This window comes from Thunnus thynnus, chromosome 7, assembly GCF_963924715.1.
Source record: "Thunnus thynnus chromosome 7, fThuThy2.1, whole genome shotgun sequence".
NCBI lineage: Eukaryota > Metazoa > Chordata > Actinopteri > Scombriformes > Scombridae > Thunnus > Thunnus thynnus.
Window position 1 is genome coordinate 13,008,772 of NC_089523.1, and position 21,914 is coordinate 13,030,685.

At 39.0% G+C, this 21,914-nt stretch overlaps 1 protein-coding gene across 2 annotated transcripts in view; it reads right to left on the reverse strand.

Annotated features, from left to right (window-relative positions):
* si (sucrase-isomaltase) overlaps positions 1-21,914 on the reverse strand; it is a 74,806-nt gene that overhangs the window by 19,671 nt on the left and 33,221 nt on the right. For both annotated transcript variants that reach the window (XM_067594427.1, XM_067594428.1), the window contains exons 21-40: positions 19,939-20,063; positions 18,671-18,759; positions 17,930-17,979; positions 17,223-17,405; positions 15,455-15,604; positions 15,127-15,333; positions 14,787-14,941; positions 13,809-13,977; positions 8,714-8,810; positions 7,848-7,960; positions 7,398-7,523; positions 5,743-5,871; positions 5,427-5,543; positions 5,207-5,269; positions 4,951-5,067; positions 4,755-4,845; positions 4,517-4,655; positions 3,631-3,764; positions 3,406-3,440; positions 2,649-2,765 (exon numbers count right to left, since the gene is read on the reverse strand). In XM_067594427.1, the coding sequence (XP_067450528.1) occupies positions 2,649-2,765; positions 3,406-3,440; positions 3,631-3,764; positions 4,517-4,655; positions 4,755-4,845; positions 4,951-5,067; positions 5,207-5,269; positions 5,427-5,543; positions 5,743-5,871; positions 7,398-7,523; positions 7,848-7,960; positions 8,714-8,810; positions 13,809-13,977; positions 14,787-14,941; positions 15,127-15,333; positions 15,455-15,604; positions 17,223-17,405; positions 17,930-17,979; positions 18,671-18,759; positions 19,939-20,063 (2,406 nt within the window). The remainder of the gene's footprint in view (positions 1-2,648; positions 2,766-3,405; positions 3,441-3,630; positions 3,765-4,516; positions 4,656-4,754; positions 4,846-4,950; positions 5,068-5,206; positions 5,270-5,426; positions 5,544-5,742; positions 5,872-7,397; positions 7,524-7,847; positions 7,961-8,713; positions 8,811-13,808; positions 13,978-14,786; positions 14,942-15,126; positions 15,334-15,454; positions 15,605-17,222; positions 17,406-17,929; positions 17,980-18,670; positions 18,760-19,938; positions 20,064-21,914) is intronic.

Below are 21,914 nucleotides of genomic sequence, written 5' to 3' on the forward strand. Positions count from 1 at the left end.
AGTGTTAGAAACTTTAAAATTGGATGCATAAAAACTTTCTAGAACTCAACTCAACTGCTTCACCACCTCCACCCAAGGCTTTACCCTCATGGGGTAACCATAGGGCATCCTGGCAGCCTAGGGGTTTAAGACACTAACATTGTCTCTCCCAGTTTGGGTCCTGTATTGTATTAGTGTGATATGAATATGGATTAATTAGGGTTTTTAGTGTTGTAAATGCTTTCAGTGTCACTACATGAGAGGTAAGATCACCAACAGGATGATCTCCCAAAAACTTGGTTAATTCTTTTTAACATGGAGTCACACAAATATCAGATGACTTGACAGTTCTACCAGTGTCTGTTGGACCCTCAAGGTAGACTTTTCATCTGTGGAAAACCAGAGGAGGGACTGATGAAGAAATGAAAGCAGAGCTGAAGAGTGAGAAGCAGACAGAGAATCCATCTCAAAGATTCACCTAATTCATGATCACATTTATAGTGGCAAAAGGCCTTGTGACACACATTGATTGTAGACAGATATGTATGAATGTGCGCGCACTTGCACGCGCGGCTTCAAGGAAAAATTAGGTTATCTGGCTGTGTCAGACCTTCTCATCTTTTCTCTCCTCTACATGGACTTTCTCTTCATTTATCTGTCTGGAATCTACTCCCTCGCCCTGTCTCATAAACCTCTGGGTTTCTGTTTTGCATTGCAGAGCTCACATCAGAACAAGAAAATATATATTTAGACGAAGAATAATATGTCCCGTTGAATATTGTGTGAATAACAATATACATGAGTCGAATATGACTATGCTGCTGAACCAACTCTTGGTGGAGGATATATCTTTAATTATTTTGGTATTGTTCTGATATGACTGTGGACACTGCAGTGTATTGCTGGTGCAGTGAAATTATCTGGAGGTCAACACTGAAAGTTGTCTGAGGGCAAAGAGACACTAGGCGTGACAGAGCTCTGGGAATGACTCTGCAAAAAACTCTCTTCTCTTTTTCTCTCCACTGTCTCTGACCTTGTGTACCCTCTGGTCTGGTTTGTGGTGTTAATACTTTGTTATCAAACGCCTTGTTAAGCAGACTGGAGGTTACAGTCGCTAACTGTCTGTTGATTGCGGATTTTATATGGCTGACTGGAAAAATAGTACAGTTTTTACAGTAGACTACATAAATAGCTGACCTTGATTCCCTTTTTTGAAACATTTGAAAGCTCTCTCTCACTCCTGCTTTGTGTATCTTCTCTTCTCTTACCAAGAACCCTCCTCTTAGTCTCACATCCCTTTTCTGACTTGATTGCAGTTGTTTCAAAATCTGCAAATTGTTTATTCAGCCTTGTCCAGGCTCTCAGATCCTTATCACTAATATGTGTCACCACCATTTAACTTGCTAAATTGCAGTCTTGTTTAATTCTCTGCCAATTTCATCCCTCAACATGTTTTTCTCTTTCTCTGTCTCATAGCCTATGAACTCCTCCTTCCCTGCCTTTATTTATATTTGCTTATCAGTATTTTCTCCTCTCAATCCGTCTGTTCCTTTCTCATCTTTGGTTTACACGCCTATACTGTTCTTCTTCCAGTTCTTTTTATATATTCTTCTCTCTTTTTGTCTCCCTGACTTTATCTCCTCTCAAACTATCATTTTGTGCTGCTGTCCCCTGCTGTGTGTGCTTTTTTTCTGTCAATTTTCTCCATGTTTAAACACCCATTTGCAAGCCATTATTAAATGATTGGAATCGCGGGGTGTATGTGTGTGTGGAGTGGAGGTTAGGTGGTGTGCAGCGGTGCCCAGATCACCTTGAGAATTCAATTATATCCCCACTCTGTGCCGTTAAAAAGCATAGGCATGGAAACACACACACACACCCACACACACATACACATACAACAGTGTCCTGTCTAGTATTGCAGACTCCAGTGCAGAGAAATTTTGCCCGGTGGGATCGATCTCCGGACGGGCGTTATTGGATTTCTCAGATGTGTTCCAACGCTCTTAAAGGTCACCGCTAGAATGAATGCCACCGACACTACAACACCAAACAGGTCTATCTTTTTGTGGAGTTGTGTGTGTGTGTGTGTGTGTGTGTGTGTGTGTGTGTGTGTATGTATGTATATGTCAGACACAGATTAAGAGAGGCAGGTAGAGAAAGCAACTGAGTTTGTATTTTTTGCAAATAAGTAAAAGTGCCTGCAGGTAAACATTTTTTGTGTACTTGTAGAAGTTGAGCTATTTTCTGAGCACAAGAACATGCTAGCTAAAGAGAGAGAACCAGATTTTCGGTCAGATCTTGAGCTAGAGTAAATACCTGTGCTTGGTATCATTTAAGGCCGGTGAAATCATATCTCATATCCTTTAAAAGCATCCAGTTCCTTATGCAGAGTTGTAAAACAGAGAACTTAGGATGTAAATGCATGGACTGTGCTGTCTAATTTGTATTGGGTTGAATGATTATCTGTGATTCTGAAATTACTTCCCAGGAATATATCACTCCTTTCCTGGGATTCCTGGGATTTTTTTTGTTTGGTGAGAATTCACTGGAAATACCAGGATCTCAAAAAACCTGGTGCTGAACCCTAGTAGTGTCTTTCCACCTGTTGTAGTTTGAGCTGTGTCATGCAAGCCGAGTGTTTTTTCTCCTGTTTTGAATTTACTCACCGGGCTACCCTTGCCATTGTGGTTGCGCGAGTATGGATAGAAGGCACCCAGCTGCATCCAGCGAAGACACATCTCATACTCAGCTGTATTAAAGAACCCGCATATGTCTGCCCCAGTCTGAAAGAGAGGAACAGACGGTATGTGTGTGCTTGAGTGCCAGGAGACAGAGACGGACAGAAAGAAGGAACCGCAGGCTGCAGGTGTGACTACAAAGAGCACCCTCATACCACGGGAAGTGGGGTCACACCGCTTTTGTTGCAAGCATCATTTTCCTGAAGTGTCCTTGTGCAAGAAAGACACTGCAGGAGTGTGTGGTGTTGTGTATCTGACCCTGTGGCTGGGGGCATGCAATTGATTTTCTATATAGGGATCAATGAGGTGTCAGATCATTATTATTAGAGACACACTGAAGAGATGAGAGGAGACGGAAGGACAGCATGTGAGGAGAGAGGAAATGACAGAAATAAAGACAAAGATAGATGGGTAAAAAGACAGAGAAAAGAAAAAAATAACTTTCATTTAAGAGTACTCAATTAATAACACACTCTTATAGGTGTTGATTGACTAGTGCCAGGCCTTTTGCGGGGGGCGGGGCTCGTAATGACAAGCTGCACATTGTGTTTCAAGACGATCTTTGATCAAAGAGTCTAGCAAACAAAATAACATCACTCAGGCCGCTGTAATCTACTTAGAGAGGACAAGGTCACATCAATAAGATTATGTCTTGTCAAAACCAAGATCAGATGATGATACTTACATAAGGGATGCCAAACAGACTGAACTCCATCATGCCTGTGGAAAAAAAAGGAAAACGTTGAGTTAAATTAAAGATTCCTTTTTTGTTCTCTTTTTGCACATCATCCGATCACATTTCCCCCTTGTCGTAAGTATGTAAGATCTAGATATTGTCAGATTACTGCTCACAATGCAGTTTTATTTTTAGTTTTATAGGGGTATATTTGCTGTCTATGTTTATATATACCTATGATGGATTTATATAGCTGGTCCCAGCTAGCAGTGTTGTCTCCCAGCCAATGTCCAGCCCAAATTCCACTGGAGGGGTAAGTGGACCTGGTCACCACTATGCCTCTTTTACCTGTCACATTCAGCAGGGCACTGCACAGAGGGGAGAGATTTGTTTTACACATGGAAATAAAACCCACGTTTGTACTTCTATACTTGTGAGGACCATCATTGACATAATACATTCCCTCGCCCCTTACCCTAACATTGACCATCACAGCTAAATGCCTAACCCCAACCGTTACCCTAAACTGAACCTAAAACTAATTCTGACTTTAATCTTAAAACTAAGTTTTAACCCTCAAATAGTCCTTTGAAGGTCTGTCATAAAGATAGACGTAGAAGGACACATTCACACACCCACACACACCATACACACACACACACACACACACAAAAAGCGACAACATAATAAAAAAAATTGTAAAATTGTCCTCGAACATTAACAAGGCTAAAGCACCTGGGCTCAAAGCCCAATGGTACCAATCATTCCCAGGCTCTTATATAGCTAACTCTGCAACCGGGTCTCCCTGTGGTGAGGAGAGAATTTCACCACAACGACCAATGAAGTTTCATATTGGTGGTTATCATCATAAAGATTTGATGAGACTGTAATCTGTGATAGCTGGAAGATAACAGATATGCATCTCATGTGGCGACATTTTCCTCCTAGATGTGTTCGCAAAGTTATACATTTTCCTTACCTATATTTATTCTCACAGTGTTCAGAGTTCATTGTGATAATATTTCTAGTTCCAAATGTATTCTGCTTCTCTAGGTAATACAAAAGCATTGACACACAAACACACTCATGTAAACACACACACAGACACACAAATACTTACTCATAGGTGGGCTTGGTGTGGGACCAGCCATAGAGGTTGTGGACATCATAGTGTCTGACTTTCTTTCCATCACTGAGTATCTGCTCGCTGTTCATGCACAGGGTCTTATGGTTTAAGCCAAGATGTTTCGAGTCCAAGGCTTTTGGTAGGGCACACAAACAAACATATAGTGATATCAGAGCTTGATAACCTAATTATAACTTAAGGAGAACAGAAAATACTATTATATGTGTCTTACGTGGCATATATGGAGGGTTCTCTAGAAGTGGATCACCAAGACATTTCCCTCCAACTGTGCCATGGACAAAACTGGCAGGCTCGTTCATGTCCTATAGATGAAGAGAGAGAAAGAGTAGGGGATAAAAGTGAAATGAAAATCAAGCCCAATGAGAATAGAATGCAAATAAGGTAATTTTTTCTTTCAGGTCACTCACAATCCAAAGGCCATCAAACTTCAAAATATTGTCATAGAAATCCTTGATTTCTTGATGCCACCACTTTGCTGTTGTAGTTCGGAAGAAGTCAGGGAATGCGGTGTAAGCCCTGTAGAGCTGGACATGGGACAGTCATATGATCAGCACATTAAATTCTGAAAAATTGTCTCTTTAATTTAATGTTTAGGTATACTTTGCAATATGTGGAAAGCCAGAAAGTGTTGTGTCGGTGGAGTGAACATGGGAAATACCGTACCTCTACTTGGGTATCCCAGTCCAGAGATTCATCTACTGTGACATTGGGGAAATCTGGCCAAACCTACAAAAAACAAAACAAAACAAACAAACAAACAAACACACAAAGATGATGTCGTACAGTATGCACAAGCCATTATTTTGTCAGTTTCTGTTGCTTTATCAATATATGTATATAAGCATTTTTACATTTGTTTGTTTGGCCATCCATCCCCTCTTACCTTCCCCCACACAATTTCATCACTGATGTTTTTGGGCCATTTGATGAAGACATCCGCTGCTTTACCTCTCTGGAAGGCAGGGTATGGACGTGTCTCATTGCCTGAGATGGCTGGATCCTAGAATTAATTACACAAAATTTAAGATTTTGATTTGATGAGCCAAGAAGAGATTGGCTAGTAATTCTGTATGATTTAATATCTTGTTTTCACAGATATAAGCTTTAGACATTTAATATCGCTATAGAATAGTTACACCTTCCTTTTTTTGATTTTTGTCCCTTGAGTGTATCACTAGTTAATGATGTCATTTTATTACCAGAATGAAGATGAACCTCATGCCCTCTGTCCTCATGCGGTCAACTAGGGCAGGTAGTCCAGTGAACTCAGGGTCCAGGACAAAGTCCAGCTGACGATCCATGTAGTCAATGTCTGCATATTGAACATCCTGCAACAGATACAGGCAGTTACTCATAGACAACAAATTAACCGAGGCTAAACTGACTATATGAGAACCAGAACAACACATAGAATTAAGGTAAAACAGCATTATCTTCCTGTATTAGATTCAGGTATTTGTATGACAAAATAACAGTAGAAATCACAGGCTTTCATTAGATCATGCATTTCATTTTAGTCCAAACATTTGACTTTTAACTGCTATGAAAGTAAGAAAGTAAAAATGATAATGTACAATTTATGAATACAACTTTATTGTCAGTAAGTCAGAAATGTTCCTAACTGTTGAGATTTCAAGTAATAAATAGTTTATTTGCCTCTCTGGCTTTTATCGCTTACAGTGACAACAAAACTTCATCTACTTTGGTTTTTCTGGCATGTCTATGGCAATTCAAGGTTGGTTATTCTTTAAAGCTAGCTCACATGTAGCCTTTGTAAGTAGCTGCATTCCCTGCTTCTTTTCGTTCCAACTAATGATGCAGGATTCTTTTTGGCTGGCGTCAGCTCCTTGCAGGTTAGGGCTTTGTGAAAGCATATTCTGGGGATCACCTGATTATCAATGGACATTCTTTTGTTCTGTTCTGCATGATGAAGAGGTATGGGATTCTGGCCTGTTTCCACATGAGACGTCTTGCCATGGTCAAACACAGTGCTCTCACAGATGGATATTACTTTCTGTTTTGTTACAAACTTCACTGTCAGAGAGAATTATTGGTTCTGGTATAAACTGGCAAAGTCTAGAGGCTGTGAAACCCACAATGGGATGGATTTCAAATGAAATTAGAGGTCACGTATTATTAGGTTAAACTGGGTGTACCCATGTATGTAACCCATGAAGTCAGTACCTCTGTTCGGCTTCATCCTAACATCTTCTTTAATCTAATTTAGTTTTATGTAGTTATTGTCTGCATACAGTGAATGCTATTGTGAAATATGGGTAGATACTATGTTGGGTTTAGCTCAATCTAATCCACTGAGTTGGACGTCCCTATACTCCAGTGGAAAAGAAGAAACTCTCAGATTGTTTTAGTTCTGATGAATTTTTTTTCATACGCTGAGACACGGATTTAACACTGAATTAAATCAGTGGCTCGGTAAAAGCCAAATACACTGGATAAGTTGTATGTAGGCAGTATGGGCATTGTGTCCTCTAATATTTATTTATGTTATTTCACATTTCTGGTGTTTAGTATACATATCAAAAATACACTTGTCCTAAACAAATGGATCATGAAAAATAAAAATAAAATCATGATTCAATTGTTCCTAAGCATATATTAATTCTTCTCATTCTACAGTCTGCCAGTGGTGACAGATGATTATTTAAAAACTGACACTCTGCCGAACTCACAAAAATATACAGTAGTAGTTTAGATTTGGTTCACAATCTAAATTTGAACGGGAACATATGAGATGGGATGATTTGTGTTTTCTTGTAATGTTTTTTGGTTACTTTCTTTTGCCAGTCTTATGTTCAACGCAGGGATCTTATAGAGTCTTTGTCCGGGAACTTACATAGGGTATACCTGCTGCCCTCATGTCTCTATACAGATCTGATATCTCCTGGTCATTGGAGTAACCGTAACGGCAGAGCTGGAACCCAAGGGACCAATAGGCTGGTAGAACAGGTCGCCCAATCAACTGTTAAGAGGAAAAACAAACAAAGAAGTCAAAACAGTTCAGCACAGAAAAAGTTGTTTTATAGGAAAACGGGACAGTGTCCATAAAGTGTTGATTGTGTGGGTGTCTGTGTGTGTGTGTGTGTGTGTGTGTGTGTGTGTGTGTGTGTGTGTTTAGATTGGCTAAATGAGAGAGCGCAATGAAGCGAGGAACTCCCAGCTGCTGCAGTCCATCAACAGCGGCCCAGGGCCAGACACAAAACACACACACACATACAAACACACTCACACACAGGCAAACACATGCACACACACACAAACAAACCAGAAGACCAAGGAGACTTACTTCAGTGTACTCCTGCACCACCATCTCAGGTGTAGGTCCCAGGACCATGTAGAAATCCAGGATGCCTCCCACAGTTCGGTAGGTTAAAGCTGGAGTAGGCTGGAAAGTCACATCTGGACACAAAGCAAATAAGTGTATGAAGTGGTGAGTCTGTGTGCACTAACTATGTCACATCTACACATCTGGGTATGTAAAGAGTAAATAAGCAGTGTAGAAAGGCAGGAATGGGAGGACAACAAACTAAACAATTTTCTTCTACAACTTATGTAGAATGAAATGGATGTATGTACTTAATTATTCACTTTTTTGGTCATTATAAAAATGCATTTTCTGAAAAGATCAAATTTGAAACTGGTTGGAATATATAAAAGTGTAGGTATTTGTGTTTAAAAATCAAAATGTATGGATATAACACACACACATATATGTATATATGTATATGTATATATATATATATATATGTGTGTGTGTGTGTGTATGTATGTATGTATGTGTATATATATATATATATATATATATATGTATAGTGTAGTGCATGCTCATTTGTCTGTGTCTGTCAGAGTTGTTTTGCCGTTCAGTATGCAGAGATGAAAAAGTGGACATGAGTAGTGCTCATGGGGTGTGTTGGCCTTATATAAGACTCCCTGTCAAAGGCCATGTGCTCAAAACATGGAAAATGGCCTCACTCATTAATACATAAATACCAACTGCATATGTAATTGAGTGTTTTGTGTGTGTGTGTGTGTGTGTGTGTGTGTGTGTGTGCAATATGTCTGTGTGAGGGTGGTTGTATTTCCATATGTGCATGTACAGATAATGCATGTGTATGCCTTTGTGTGTGTGTGTTTCTCTTTCTTTTTCCTCACCCATGGCATTGCTGTTTAGCAGCAGCACACCATGAGCATCGGCGGTGGTCTCAAGGCCCATATAAAATGGATGCACTCCATAGCAGTTCTTCTTGTACTGTAGCAGAGAGACAGAGAGTGAGAATCAAAGGGAAGTTTGAGATGGATAAACCTTATTGAAAGAATTGGATCTCTAAATTCCCCGTTCACTGTTTAGGTTTTGAAACTCAGCAGTGAAATGGCCTGAGTTTGAAGACATCAGCAGAGAGCTGGGATGTTATTTTGAGATTTAAAATGCTGTTGGGTGCTATAACAAAATTAGGAGGCTCTTTATGTAGCATACAGAATATTAAAATTAATGACAAAACCGTAGCTTAGTGGTTACCCTTCTCAGCTTGGCAATTTATTAACAGAAGAGAGCTTTATGTGCTCTTTCAAAAATAGTTTATAATGCCTACTTAACCAATTATCTTGTGCAAATTTTTTTTGTTCGTAGATGTAGGATTGCATTTGCTTGCACTGATTTTCTGCATGAACATATTGTAGTGTTTGGACTTTTTGAGTGCTTCTCCTGTTAGAACTGAGAGGGCCCTACTGTTGTCCTGAATGATGAGACGAGGATATGGAACTAGACAGACTTGGCGAAGAGGAATACATTGAAAGGTGCCAGGGGACGGGGGATCTGCCACTTTTAGATGTCACCGTTCTGCAATGAAAACTCATGGGCATGTCACACTCTATCAGCCTCCTGCACTTATGATATATAAGAAGTTGTTAAACTGTACCTGTAATGTGATGGCTCTGAGGACTGGTTCTGCCTCTCTGTCAAATTGGTTTGTATGTGTGTGCTGTTTTGTTGTGTAGGTTCATGTGTCATTGTGGCCCTATTACATGGTATGATGGCCTGACTCAAGAGAGTGACAGCCAGTGACCATGTTCTTGTGGTCTCTCTCTGTTGGTCTTTCTTGACTTCTTGCTCAAACACACATGTATGGATACAGACACATTCATTCTGGGTACATTTACTGTAAGAACCCAGCTACTGTATGGACATTTATCAGAATTAAAACGGGTTTTGAACAGGTTTTGTGCCTAAAAAAACATTATATTAATATTCTCCTTTATATTTTATGGTGCACAACTCACTTATTGAGTGAAGATATCCCTTCCATAGCACATAATAAAGTCTGTTTTTCCCTCAATTATCAAGTATTCAACCTGAAACCATAACTTTTTTTCATGTTGCTACAGTTGTGTATCCTTGTGGCATGTCTGTGCAAATTTTGAACAAAAAACAACAAAAAAGATCCGTGAGAGTAGAATCAGATAGTATCCAGTGCATTTGTTTCATATGTATACTGTTCTGTTGGTGTTTGTTCTTTTTATATTTAGTTGTGCACAAATATTTTTACACTGTAAGTCCACACCACAAAGTCATAGCTTGTACATGTCTACAAAGCACATAAATAATGTGACTAAAAGTTGAATGCTATATGTCTTAATTTGACTATTATTTCTCCTACTATGACCTAAATATTTTTACACTGTAAGTCCACACCACAAAGTCATAGCTTGTACATGTCTACAAAGCACATAAATAATGTGACTAAAAGTTGAATGCTATATGTCTTAATTTGACTATTATTTCTCCTACTATGACCTAAATTAGGTTAAGCAAATCAAAAATAGTGATTACATGGCTTTACTGGTTTTATATTGGTCCATGTCATCCTGTCTCATTTTTTTCTCATTTTCCTTTTTTTTTTTTTGTCCTTACTCTAATTCCCTTGCTCTCCGAGGGGCACCATAACATTTGTCTGAACCCTGTGGAGCAGTCTTGACAGCTCAGCAATTAGGCTGGATAATGCTGATGCAGGTGGAAACCTCATCCTGTCTGGCCTTGACACCGGTAGGGAAAACATGATGACACTCTATAACCGGCGTTCATATCAACAGCATCACATCAAAGTGACACGAATGTGAGAGAGACAAGTTTACATACTGTGCAGGAAGGTTGTTTACAAGTCACCTCTGTGAAGGTGTGATGTTAAAGACATTTACTGCAGGGTGCTCTATTACAAATGCCACAAGTTTTGATAGAACACACCAATGCATAGAAAAGGCTGCTGTAAATAGTAATTTAGTTCAATGTCAAATTTTGTTTATGAAATTATTACCCATCAAACATTCCTTCAAGTATAGCTAATATACACATCAATATATACCAGTGGAGGCTGGTCCATAGAGGCAGAGGAGGTTGATCCTCCTCTATTTTTCGAGAGGCAAAAGGGAGATCAAAATATAAAAAAGAATATTTGGTTGCAGCCTGAAGGACTCTTTATACATCCATGGAAGGACTGTTAAGGACTGTTGTTAAGCTAATGGGAGAAATTATCTGGACTGGTCAGCGCAGCAGCAGCAGGACACTGCCGGGGAGGCTGGAGAGAGAAGCAACCAGAGAAACAACCAGGAGAGTTAGCTTGTTTGTCATTGTTGCTAATGATATCAGACTGGTTAACCAGCAGCCACAAAGTTCTGTTAACTAACATACAAGATGTCCAACAGCTACAAATGGACGTTATGACATGAATACTTCATCTTCATGAAAGAAAGAAGAAGACGTCAGATAACGTGAGTCAGATACAGCTTCTCTCTCTCTGTCTCTTTGGTCGCTAATTTCATCTCTGATGGTTAAATGTCTCTGTGTGGCTGTTGTGTGAATTTATCTCCTTAACAAGAATGCAGCAGAGATCATATAATGTATTGTGGGTAACGTTAGTTTGATTGTTGAAGTTACAGTGAGCTGTCTGGACTCACTCATCCATTGTTTTTACTTGAGTGGTTGTGGTTGTGATTAGTGAATGAGTGCAGGAGGTCTAGCTGCTTGCTTCTGACAGTTTCTTTAGTTTGTTTTTAAGCTGAGTCGTATACTGAGTAATAAGCTTAAAGTAACTAGAATAACAAGTGTTAACTAGTGGAGTAATGGATTGTAGTTGATCTGTGATCCATACGGATCGCCCCTCACGGTTCGGCAGGCATATGAACTGCGGATTAATTGCAAAATTTAATGTCTCATTTGAGACAAAGTAAACAAACTGCTGTAAGTACAAGTCATAGGCAGACAGCATTTCGCTAACGTTAACAGGGATTTTGAAGAGCAACGATCAAACCAGCATCAAATTTGGTTCCGAAGTGACATTTGAGTTATGTTTACCTGCTGTTTAACGTGCTGCAGCTGAGCAGCTTATTAGCATCTAGCTGCTAACTGACGTTAGCGATGAATGTTTGTTATCATCAAGTTTTGATGATGTGGACAGAGGCTGTTTCATTCACTGTTTAAAAGAGGAAGGTTTCATGCCTCACATTGCAATAACTGAGCATTGAATATTTTATATATTTTATTATATTTTATTTAAACATTGGACATCTTAAATGTTGTTTTCATTTAAGACCGTGGGCAAAAGTTCCTTGCTGTTTCTGGCTGTTAGTGTGTTACAGAATAAATGGAAAACAAAGTTTTATTTGTCACCTCCCTTTTTTTTCGCTGATCCTAATAATGATCTGATCCGAATGAATGTTTTTAGTGTTCAATCTTTCTCGTATTCAGCACTGATCTGAACCTGTATCACATCATAAGCTTTGTGCTACTTTATATATTTCTGTATACCAAGAAAATATATAGGAAACACGTGTAGATCATGTGATATGTTGTCTGTTTTTGATGAGAACAGAAATTTGTTGTCAAAATAGGACAGTACTATAAATTTGAATTTCACTTTGTTGATAAAATGACACATTTGATCCACTCCATGGCTAAAATGAGCACTTTTTTGTTTAGAGACAATATGTATATGCTAAATGTCTTTAAAGAAGCAGCCTTTTCCCCACTCAAGCAAATTGTTTTATTGGCATATAAAATTGACCCCCACCCCTCCGATTTCATCAGGTGGGACAATGACATAGTTTGATGCGGTTTCAACATCAAGTAACATCAAGTCTCGTATTTCCACGTATAGTAACTTAATTTGAAGTAAACACGTACAGTATTTTATTTTGAAGAAGACTCCGCCGAAGACTTGAACGTAGTCAGACTAAACTTTATTCGACACTCAACTTAAGTTACTACAAGCCAACCAAAAGCCTGAATCTGCAACTTAAACCCTTGAAGAAGAAGAAGAAGAAGAAGAAGAATAAAAAGAAGAACGCTTGAAACTGCTCTCTGACAGCAAGACTGCAACCCAGAAGTGAAGCCAGCCTGAAGACTCTGCCAGAGCAGCCTGAAACAGCTTGATTCTTTAACGGCATTCAACGCTTCTGTATCTACTGAGATGCGCCACAGCCCACAGCTGACACGGGCTCTTCCACTGCAACACCGCTGGTGATGCTGCGTCAAACAACGCTGGACCTGCCAAGATGACGCCTCTATGACGATGAGACACCCCAACAGTAAGGCATAACATGGCTTTGTGATCAAGGGTTGATGTCGAATAACGTTAAAATTAAAGAATTTATTTAGAGAAGCTGAATTAGCTTTTCCCTTAGCATTCCCCGGTACAACATGTTAAGCCTTGAGTCACACACTTCCCACTCTTGCTGAATAATTTTCTTTATTAATTTTTTATCTTTCTTAGGCCTTATTTAAATTATTTATTTTACTTTCTTTTTATTTATTTTTTTCTGTATATTGTCTGTATATATTATATTATCTATGCTTTATCATGTATCCTCAAGATGTTTAGCTATTAATTAATGTCTTCATTTATCCTAAAAGTGTTTGGTTGTTTCTTTGAGCTGCAGTAAACAGAAGTCACTGTTTGGGACAAGAACTTATGATTGTGAGACTCATTCATTGATTAAATTGAACAAGGGTCAGTGCTCCCTCCTGGCACTAACAAATCCTAACCAAAAAGGAGGTGGTGCCCTAATGACGAGGTAATTCATTAATATTATAATATATATTATAGAATAATATATAATATAATATTATAATTTATAATAAGTATTAATACTCCTACAGAGGTGAGAAATACAGTAACAGCTACATCTGAGGTTGTACTCATTTGTATGTGTGTAGATTTATGTAAAGTAAAAGTATACGCTTAAGTGTGATACTTACACCAGGAGGCTGGTCTTTGGAGAACATACCCCAGGTGTGATAGTTAAGGTTGTGTTTAAAGGTGGGGTGCTCTGTCTCTCCAAAGCCGTAGACAAACTCTGATGACAGCCGTGTCGACACTTGGATGAACATGTCTGAGAAGGTAAAACCTGGCACAGAGGAGTCCCAACTGAGAAAAGTGACAGAGGATTAAATCAATGAGAGAGGGAGAGTAAGAGAGAGAGGGAATTATTGTCAAAGGGAGTTATTCACAAAATGTTTGACACAAATAAGCATAATAACCCTGCAGGAACTGCAGGCATCCCTTCAACATACTTCATAAATTTTAATTAGCAAAATTTCAACTGACACTTCTAAAAAAAAACACGCAAGGCTTAACTACAAAATAATGTCATCCTCGCTTAAAGATATGCTTTGAATAGACTTTCTGATGCTCTACTGCTTCGTGTGACATCATCATGACTGCTGAACAAGAGGAAACTACTTTAGGCACTGATACACGGGGCAACTTTCCTGAGAATTTCTGATTGGATAACACCGCCAAAGGAGTCGACTCAGCATTCTTACTTTAATCTCAAAGGCGGAAAAACAGCTCTTGCCTGCAAATAGTTGAGTAGAATTTTTATCCTATGTCTCACCTTATTGCTTGTTAATAGACGCACCTGTGTTGCCCAAAATGGGGCCAACTTAATGAGAAGGCATTGCATCGTGTTTGTGAAAACAAAATGTATGCCAAAATACATATTCAAAAATAAATTATAGAATTTATTTAACCTTTATTTTTAACCAGTAAAGTCTTATCAAGGTTAAAAGTCAATATAGTTAGCACTAACAAGGAGTTACAGACTAACAACTTTAATTAGATAACACAATATATGTCACCATATCAGAATTGCTACTGAATTATGTTAAATCATTCTTCTAAAACACAGAACAATGTCAGCCCGCTTGATCCACTTGTATGACTGAAACACTCACATCTTGGTTCCTGTGCTTTTCCTTACAACCTGGATGCCGAATGGGTTGTGGGTAACATGGACCTTGTAAAGCCTGTTGTTCTCGTTAGTGTCAGGAGCATCTGGAACCGTCAGCGGCACCGGAACCTCATAACGATCTGTGGCCGGGTCCTTGATCTGGACAGGGAGGGAATGTTTGTTTGTCGGTGTATGTGTGTGTGTTAATGTATAGCAAGCAAGCCGGATGCATGCATTGGAAGAAATAAAAATTGTCAGCTTAAGGGCATGTAGGTAAAGACGTTTAGGAAATGAAACATGATACAGAAGAAAATGCCGCTCTACTAGCACAAACAAACACACACCTTGAACTGCAGCATATGACCATTGTGGTAATGGATCTCAACACGGAGTGTGTCAATGTCCGGTGACTCTGGGCGACCACTGCTCCTATACTTTTTGTTTCGAGTGATATCAATTGTCATGCCTGAGTTGGTTTCCTTGGTTGCCGTAACCATATATCCATAGTCTTTTGGATAGAAGCACCATGGAACACGTTCGATGTTGCTTGGCTGAGTAGGGAAAGAAACAAAAGCACAGGGGAGAGAGATTTTTACCCCTGTTTGTTCAGCAATAGCTATAATATGAAAATAATGTGTATATGTGGATGTGAACATCTGTGTCACCCCTCACCTCCCAGATACAGCCTCTGGCCTTGCACTTAGCTTCATCTGCATGCTCCTCTGGATGACAGTCAAAGCGCTGGTACTCTTCCATGTCCAGCTCCCACTGCACCTGGTAGGTCTCCCCAAGGGTCAAGGACAAGCCACGCAGGAACATAACCTGTGTATATGTGTGTGTGTGTGTGTGTGTGTGTGGTGAAATTAATTGTAAGGGAGGAAAACGCAGGAGAGAGTAATGATTATTAAACCCAAGGTTGTCAAAGTAGGAACAGTCTCCCTAAGTTGTCTCGGTGCAAACATTCTGCTTATGCGAGTTCTGCAAGTGAGCGCAGACATGCTTCCTTGAGACAGAATGTGTGCTTGACGTTGCGTGTGCTATCAATTAAGACACAGCTGTTAATTTCCCTCGCTGTCTCAACAGGCGACTGCCGGGAATTATGAGTCATTCTCACAACAAATCTCAGGGAGCCCCATCCACTTTAGTCACTACAGTCACCATCTAAAGCATCCTCAGATGGTAAGCAGACTTCTGGGATCTTCATCAGTCTTTATTTTCATGTGTCTTTTAAGTTTTGAATCATGGTTCAGCAATTCTGTTGTGTAAAATGCATCATGCAGGACACACTAGCAACACAAGAGGTCATATTGAGAAAGAGGCTGCAAAGGTAGGAATGGGCAGAGGGGTAAATGATGAATCTAAAGAGAGAGGGAAGGAAAGAAGGGAGGGATGGAAAAGATGGCATAGTGACTGTAGGGCAGTCACTTTACACATGCTGCACTGTATAACAATATAGAAGGCAGTAAGGTTTTATATTAGGGAGGAAATGGTTTAAAAAATAATAAAATCAAGTCAGGAAATGAAATAAATTACTAGGAGCCAGTGTGAGTCATATATTGTAAAGTACTGTTCTATTTGACTCTAAATAAAAGTAATGATGTTTGGCAGCTGTGAGCTATGTTCAAGGCCCAGTTCAACCAGGCATACAGAGACTGATGGGCATGACAAGCTAGAGTTTAGGTTTAACAGAATGTTTACCCTTCACCCCCAGGATATGATTACCGGTGAGAGTCATTTGATAAATGCATGCTTGTGTGTGTGACCAGAGAGACCTTGAGGATCTACACAGGAAACACACAAGAACACGTGTCTGCACGCAAATATACACAAGCACACAAAGAAAATCTTTATAGTATTACTTAAGTGAACCTCTACACTTAATAGACTTTTGCCTTTTGCTCATAACTGTGGGCACTTAATGTAGGATCATTGCTCTTAGTCATTCTTTTTCTTTCTCACAAACTCTCTCTCTCTCACACGCACACACGCACACAAACACACACACACACAAAGCTTTTTATGATCCACACCCAATGTAAATTGTTATCATTTCTTACACTTTGGGGCTAACCTTGAAATGTACAGTAATGGTTTCATTCCTGGTCTTATTGAAACAAATGGCAGACGCCTACAAGGATAGCCACTGTGGAAATCATCCACCCTGCATCTGTCCTGCTTCAGCACAGCAGCAGGTTTTCCTGACAAAGCAAATATGACCTGTCTTACCCCTACACATTACCCAAATACTGTGTGAACAAATTTTACATTGTAGTATTTTATCTGTAATTTTGTGTCTGTAACATTTTAATAATTTGCCCATAAAGGCAATTTCCTCTGACATCCCCTGACGATTCATGGTTGCTGGGTATGCACAAACATTTGGTCATATGTGTGCATTTTTGGATAAAACTGTCTATGAACATGTTGTGTGTGTTTTTACCTTCTTGACTGCATCATACTGTATGTTGGTGCCCAGCACATTGGTGATAGAGTTTCCACGTGTAACATGTGTCACAGAGACGGATACGGGATGATGAGGCACCCCAAGAACAGTAATGTTCTCAAACTTAAGGTTGTCTGGATCCCTGTAGCCAGCATGAGTCACCTGCATTGTCAGTACTCCCTTTAAGGCAGAGGACACACAGTTATATTCTTTATTTAAATCCACTGAGGTTATAGCATGTTCTCAAAATTAAAAGGCTACTTATAGCTGCTAAATTTAGATTGCACAATGTATATTAAATATTATATTATAGATAGACAGACAGATAGATAGATAGAAAGATAGATAGATAGATAGATAGATAGATAGACAGACAGACAGACAGACAGACAGACAGACAGATAGATAGATAGATGTACAACATGCACTGCTTACACCACTTCCAGTTATTAGATATAATAGTAAAGCAACCATCTTATAAATTAAACATGCCCGGCAATCCTCAGTGCTGTGTGAAGCAGGAACATGGGGTATTTGATCAAACAAAGCTTCAGCAGCGTAACATTGATCAATCATGCTTGGTGTTCTGGACTGGAAAAGTCTAAAGTCTCTGGTGATTTTGAACTTTGAACTTGAGTTCAGATCAGAAAGAATATGTGGGCTGGATCTTAAAGATGGTGTAGATGTGTGCAAGGGAATCTTACATAGACAACGGTGAACTTGTAGTGGATGTAGTTGCCTGTTTTGACTGTCTCTGTAAAAAAAGAAGAAGAGCAGATGTTACTGTTTGTCACAACGCTCCGGCGCAGCTGATGTACAGTTACACAGCAGAGTGACTGACCTTCACTGACTGTGTTTGAATAGTCACACTAAGTGTGTTTCCATCCACCTGTTTTTAATGCTAATTTTTAGTTTGTGTATCAAAGAAATGCCTGCAATGGAAACAGACTTAGCAAATAAAAAATGATGTACATGGAGCATGTGATCCATATCACTCAAGCTTCTGCTCAACTGAAGAGACTAAGTATGGCGGCAGACAAAAACATCAGATATGTGAGCAGTGATGAGGAAACTGTAACATTCCTTAAATTGACACACACATAAATGCCATATTTCCATCTTGTGTTCCACGTGGTTTTCCACTGTTTGAGATTTTACTTTCATTCTTTTAACTCTTAATCTCTGCATAACAGTAGTGGATGGAAATGCTCATTAATTTGTATTTTCTTTTGCAGATTTTCTGGAAATTCAGTTAAAATTTACATTACATCTGGATGGAAACTTTGCAACCGACCCATAATACTTTGTACTTAACAAGATAAGAGTGTCAATTTGGTGAATGAATGCCTATAATGAGTGGTAATAACATGGTGCAGATGGTGATGTTTTACACAAACACATTTGCACGCACACAAATAGGCACAAAGAAAGACAAACAAAAATACCTCGAGAATCTCCATCATCCCAGAATAGCTCCCCAGCTGCCTGGTTGTTGTCATCAAGGGCAATAATCAAACCCATGGGGTTAAGCCGACTACAGATATACACATAAACACACAAAAAAGTAAACATACCATACGCACATGTAATAACAGTTCAATGAATCAAACACCAACTAAATGCATCTGTGCAAACACGTGCACACATATCTAATATAACAGGAGACAGTTTGATGCATTTATGATTATGTGTACTAATGAAGTATGTTTGTTGATCTCTGTCAACCCAGTCTCACATCAAAATGTGCAACTATGTCTATGTTGGTCCACAATGCAAAACGTATTAGCTTAACAATAACGGCTCTAAAATTGTGAGATGCCTACGTTTTTGTTTGTTTGTTTTTTTGCCTATTCTTTTTATTGGCCTGCATCCATGTCACATGACAAAGAAAGACAACAAGAAAAAAAAAGATGACAGTCCTTTTATTTGCAGTGGAAAATACAATATTTTAAGATAGTTTCAGCATTAAAATGTATTTTGATAACATTTCTAGTGAGAAATGTGCATTTTAATTGCATTATCTTCATTCACTGAATGTATATGATGTTTAGTTTGTCAGTTATTACGAGCATTTTTTCAGGCTTTCTGTCATTGCTATGGTGGTTTCTATGGACATTGCTATCGCTGAAACCACATAGTTGCATATTGTTTGAATCATTGTCTTTGTGTTGTGCACTTATCTGAGCTATTATGTTATTTGTGTGATTTTATGTAACTGTTTGATGATGTTCAAAACATAGATTTTAGAACGCCCCAGGGATTCATTTAATTTGAAATTCAAGATTTGAAGCTTTGTGATTGGCTGACTGGAGGAACCGCTGCCCAGAAGTATTTTCCTTACTGTCATGGTGTTAAGGTTTTCTTTTAATGATATCTTTAACATTTCTAACATTTCTCAACACAGAAACATGAAAATGTCCTTGATAACTCAACAATATGATAGGTAGATAAACAGCTGGACCTTATTGCATTTTCCATTGAGAATAGAAGGAATGGCAGCCTTTTTTTTGGTTTCAAAGCCAATACACATTTTGATGTGAGACTGGGTTGTCTCTTTATGTACTGAATATGCTTCTGTGAATTTGTGCATGATAACACACATCACATGTAAATACTGTATGTGATTGCTGGTTTAGATCTTATTTGAGTTGATAACTGTATGTCTGTGTGTGTGTGTGTGTGTGTGTGTGTGTGTGTGTGTGTGTGTGTGTACCTGTATGTAGTGGTGACTTCAGGTCTCTGTGTGGGGAGGATCGCACCACCTCTTATGTGTAAACCAAGCTTGTCAGCTGGTAGATGCATTTCAACATACTGTCTGCGGTGTGCCACTCGTTCCATCTGATTGGTAGGACAACAGAATCCATTAACTCACCTAAATTCATGTGATGCTCTGTGGGCAAGACAATCTCCATGCCACCCCTTTCAATATTGGGACAGTGAGTATAATTTTGCACAAGCCTGGGCTGGAAAATACTGTTTTTTGGCTGGGGTGAAATTGTGTCTCTACAATGCAGCTTGACTTTTACTGAGGCCCCTTTAACACTGAAGCAGACACAGAGGTAAAATCTATTTGCCATCGGTGTAAACGGATCTATAACCATACAAAGGCATTTATTGGGTCCAAAGGTGCTTTGTAATCAAACACTGAACACAGGATACTACAGTCAGTATACAGAAGCATAGTAAACCCTCAGATAGTAATGATGACTTTTGCACGTCAGAGCAATAAATTCCACTCTTCAAAATAGCAGATACTTGAACCTGATTGCATAAGTTGTTGCATAAAGTTTTGTTACATAAGCTTATAGAATAATTCAAAGACTAATCAAAAAATACTTTGAAGGGTCCGCCTGTTTTTTTTTAAATTTTTTCCACTTTTTACCAGTGGTATCTAGTCATGCAGATAGCCTCTGTTTTATTTGTCCGAATTAGTTTTACTGTATCTTTACTGTGGACACCCCACAGACCTCAATTTTATCTACTTTCTACCAGAAACAATCCCAGTGATGTCTGTTCACAATCAATTTTGTTGATTCTCCTTGGTGATCTTGTTTGCGGTTGTAATATTTTTCTAGTGTCATTTGTAAACCTTTGAGCTCCACAAATAAAATTCCGTTCACCACCATTGTATTGTGGCCGCCACAAAAATCTTAGAGATGGATATCTGAAAACTTAAGTCAATAAAGCCAAAAACATCTGTATTGCTAGATACCTCTGGAGGTAAGAAAAATAATGTTTTATTTTTTATTATTTGTATTTTGGGTGAACTGACGCTCAAAATAGTTACCCGTTAAAGTGGAAACTGCTGCATGACTGCAAGTTGCATCATCTAACAAACTTATGCCTCATTCTGGGCAATGTTTTTGATTACCGTTTAAATTCTGAAAAGTAATATCCCTTCATAAACAACTTGAGCTACTTAAGAATGACATGAAATGTGTTATTTTTTTGCATTATACTGATACAATGTGAGTTGTGCGCTGTCTGGTAAGTAGCATTTACTTAAGAAAAGCAGATATTTCTCCATCTCTTTCTCTTTCTCTCTCCCTCTCCTTGTCACTTTTTCTCCTTTCTCTCCCCACCACACATTTCTCCTAAGGCCTAGATAGAGCACAGTTAATTTCTGATCTCCTGAGGACTGAATCCTCATACCAGCCTAAAACAATTTAAAAGTCTCTTCTCTCCATCTCCTCTCATTTTCCTTCTACCTACTTCCTATTCTACATCCTGTTATTCTCTCTTGTGGTGCTCTAATTCTTTTTTTATCCCATTTTCCTCCGTTCCCACTGAGGTTGTGTGTGTGAGAGACAGAGATTGCACGCGCCTGTGTGTGTGTGTGTGTGTGTGTGTGTACCATTTTATGCAGTACAGTAGAGTATGGGCATGTGTGTGGGCTGGAGTTAGTGGAGCGTCTATAAGCAATTTCAGATCTTATCACCCCCTCATTGTCTGCCTTAAGGAGGTCTTCTCTTTCCTTGTCTTCTCTTCCCCTCATTCTTGCTGGCCAGTCCTCCCATTTTCCAACTCCTCTACATACTTTTGTTCCCCCTTTATCTCCTTCTTGTCTTTTCTCTTTTTCTTGCTTTCCTTCTCTCTCCATGTCATATCCTTTTCATGCATCTTTTCCCCTCCCTCCATCTCACCCAAATCTCATTCCGTCTGTTTTCTCTCCTTCATCCCCTCTTCTCT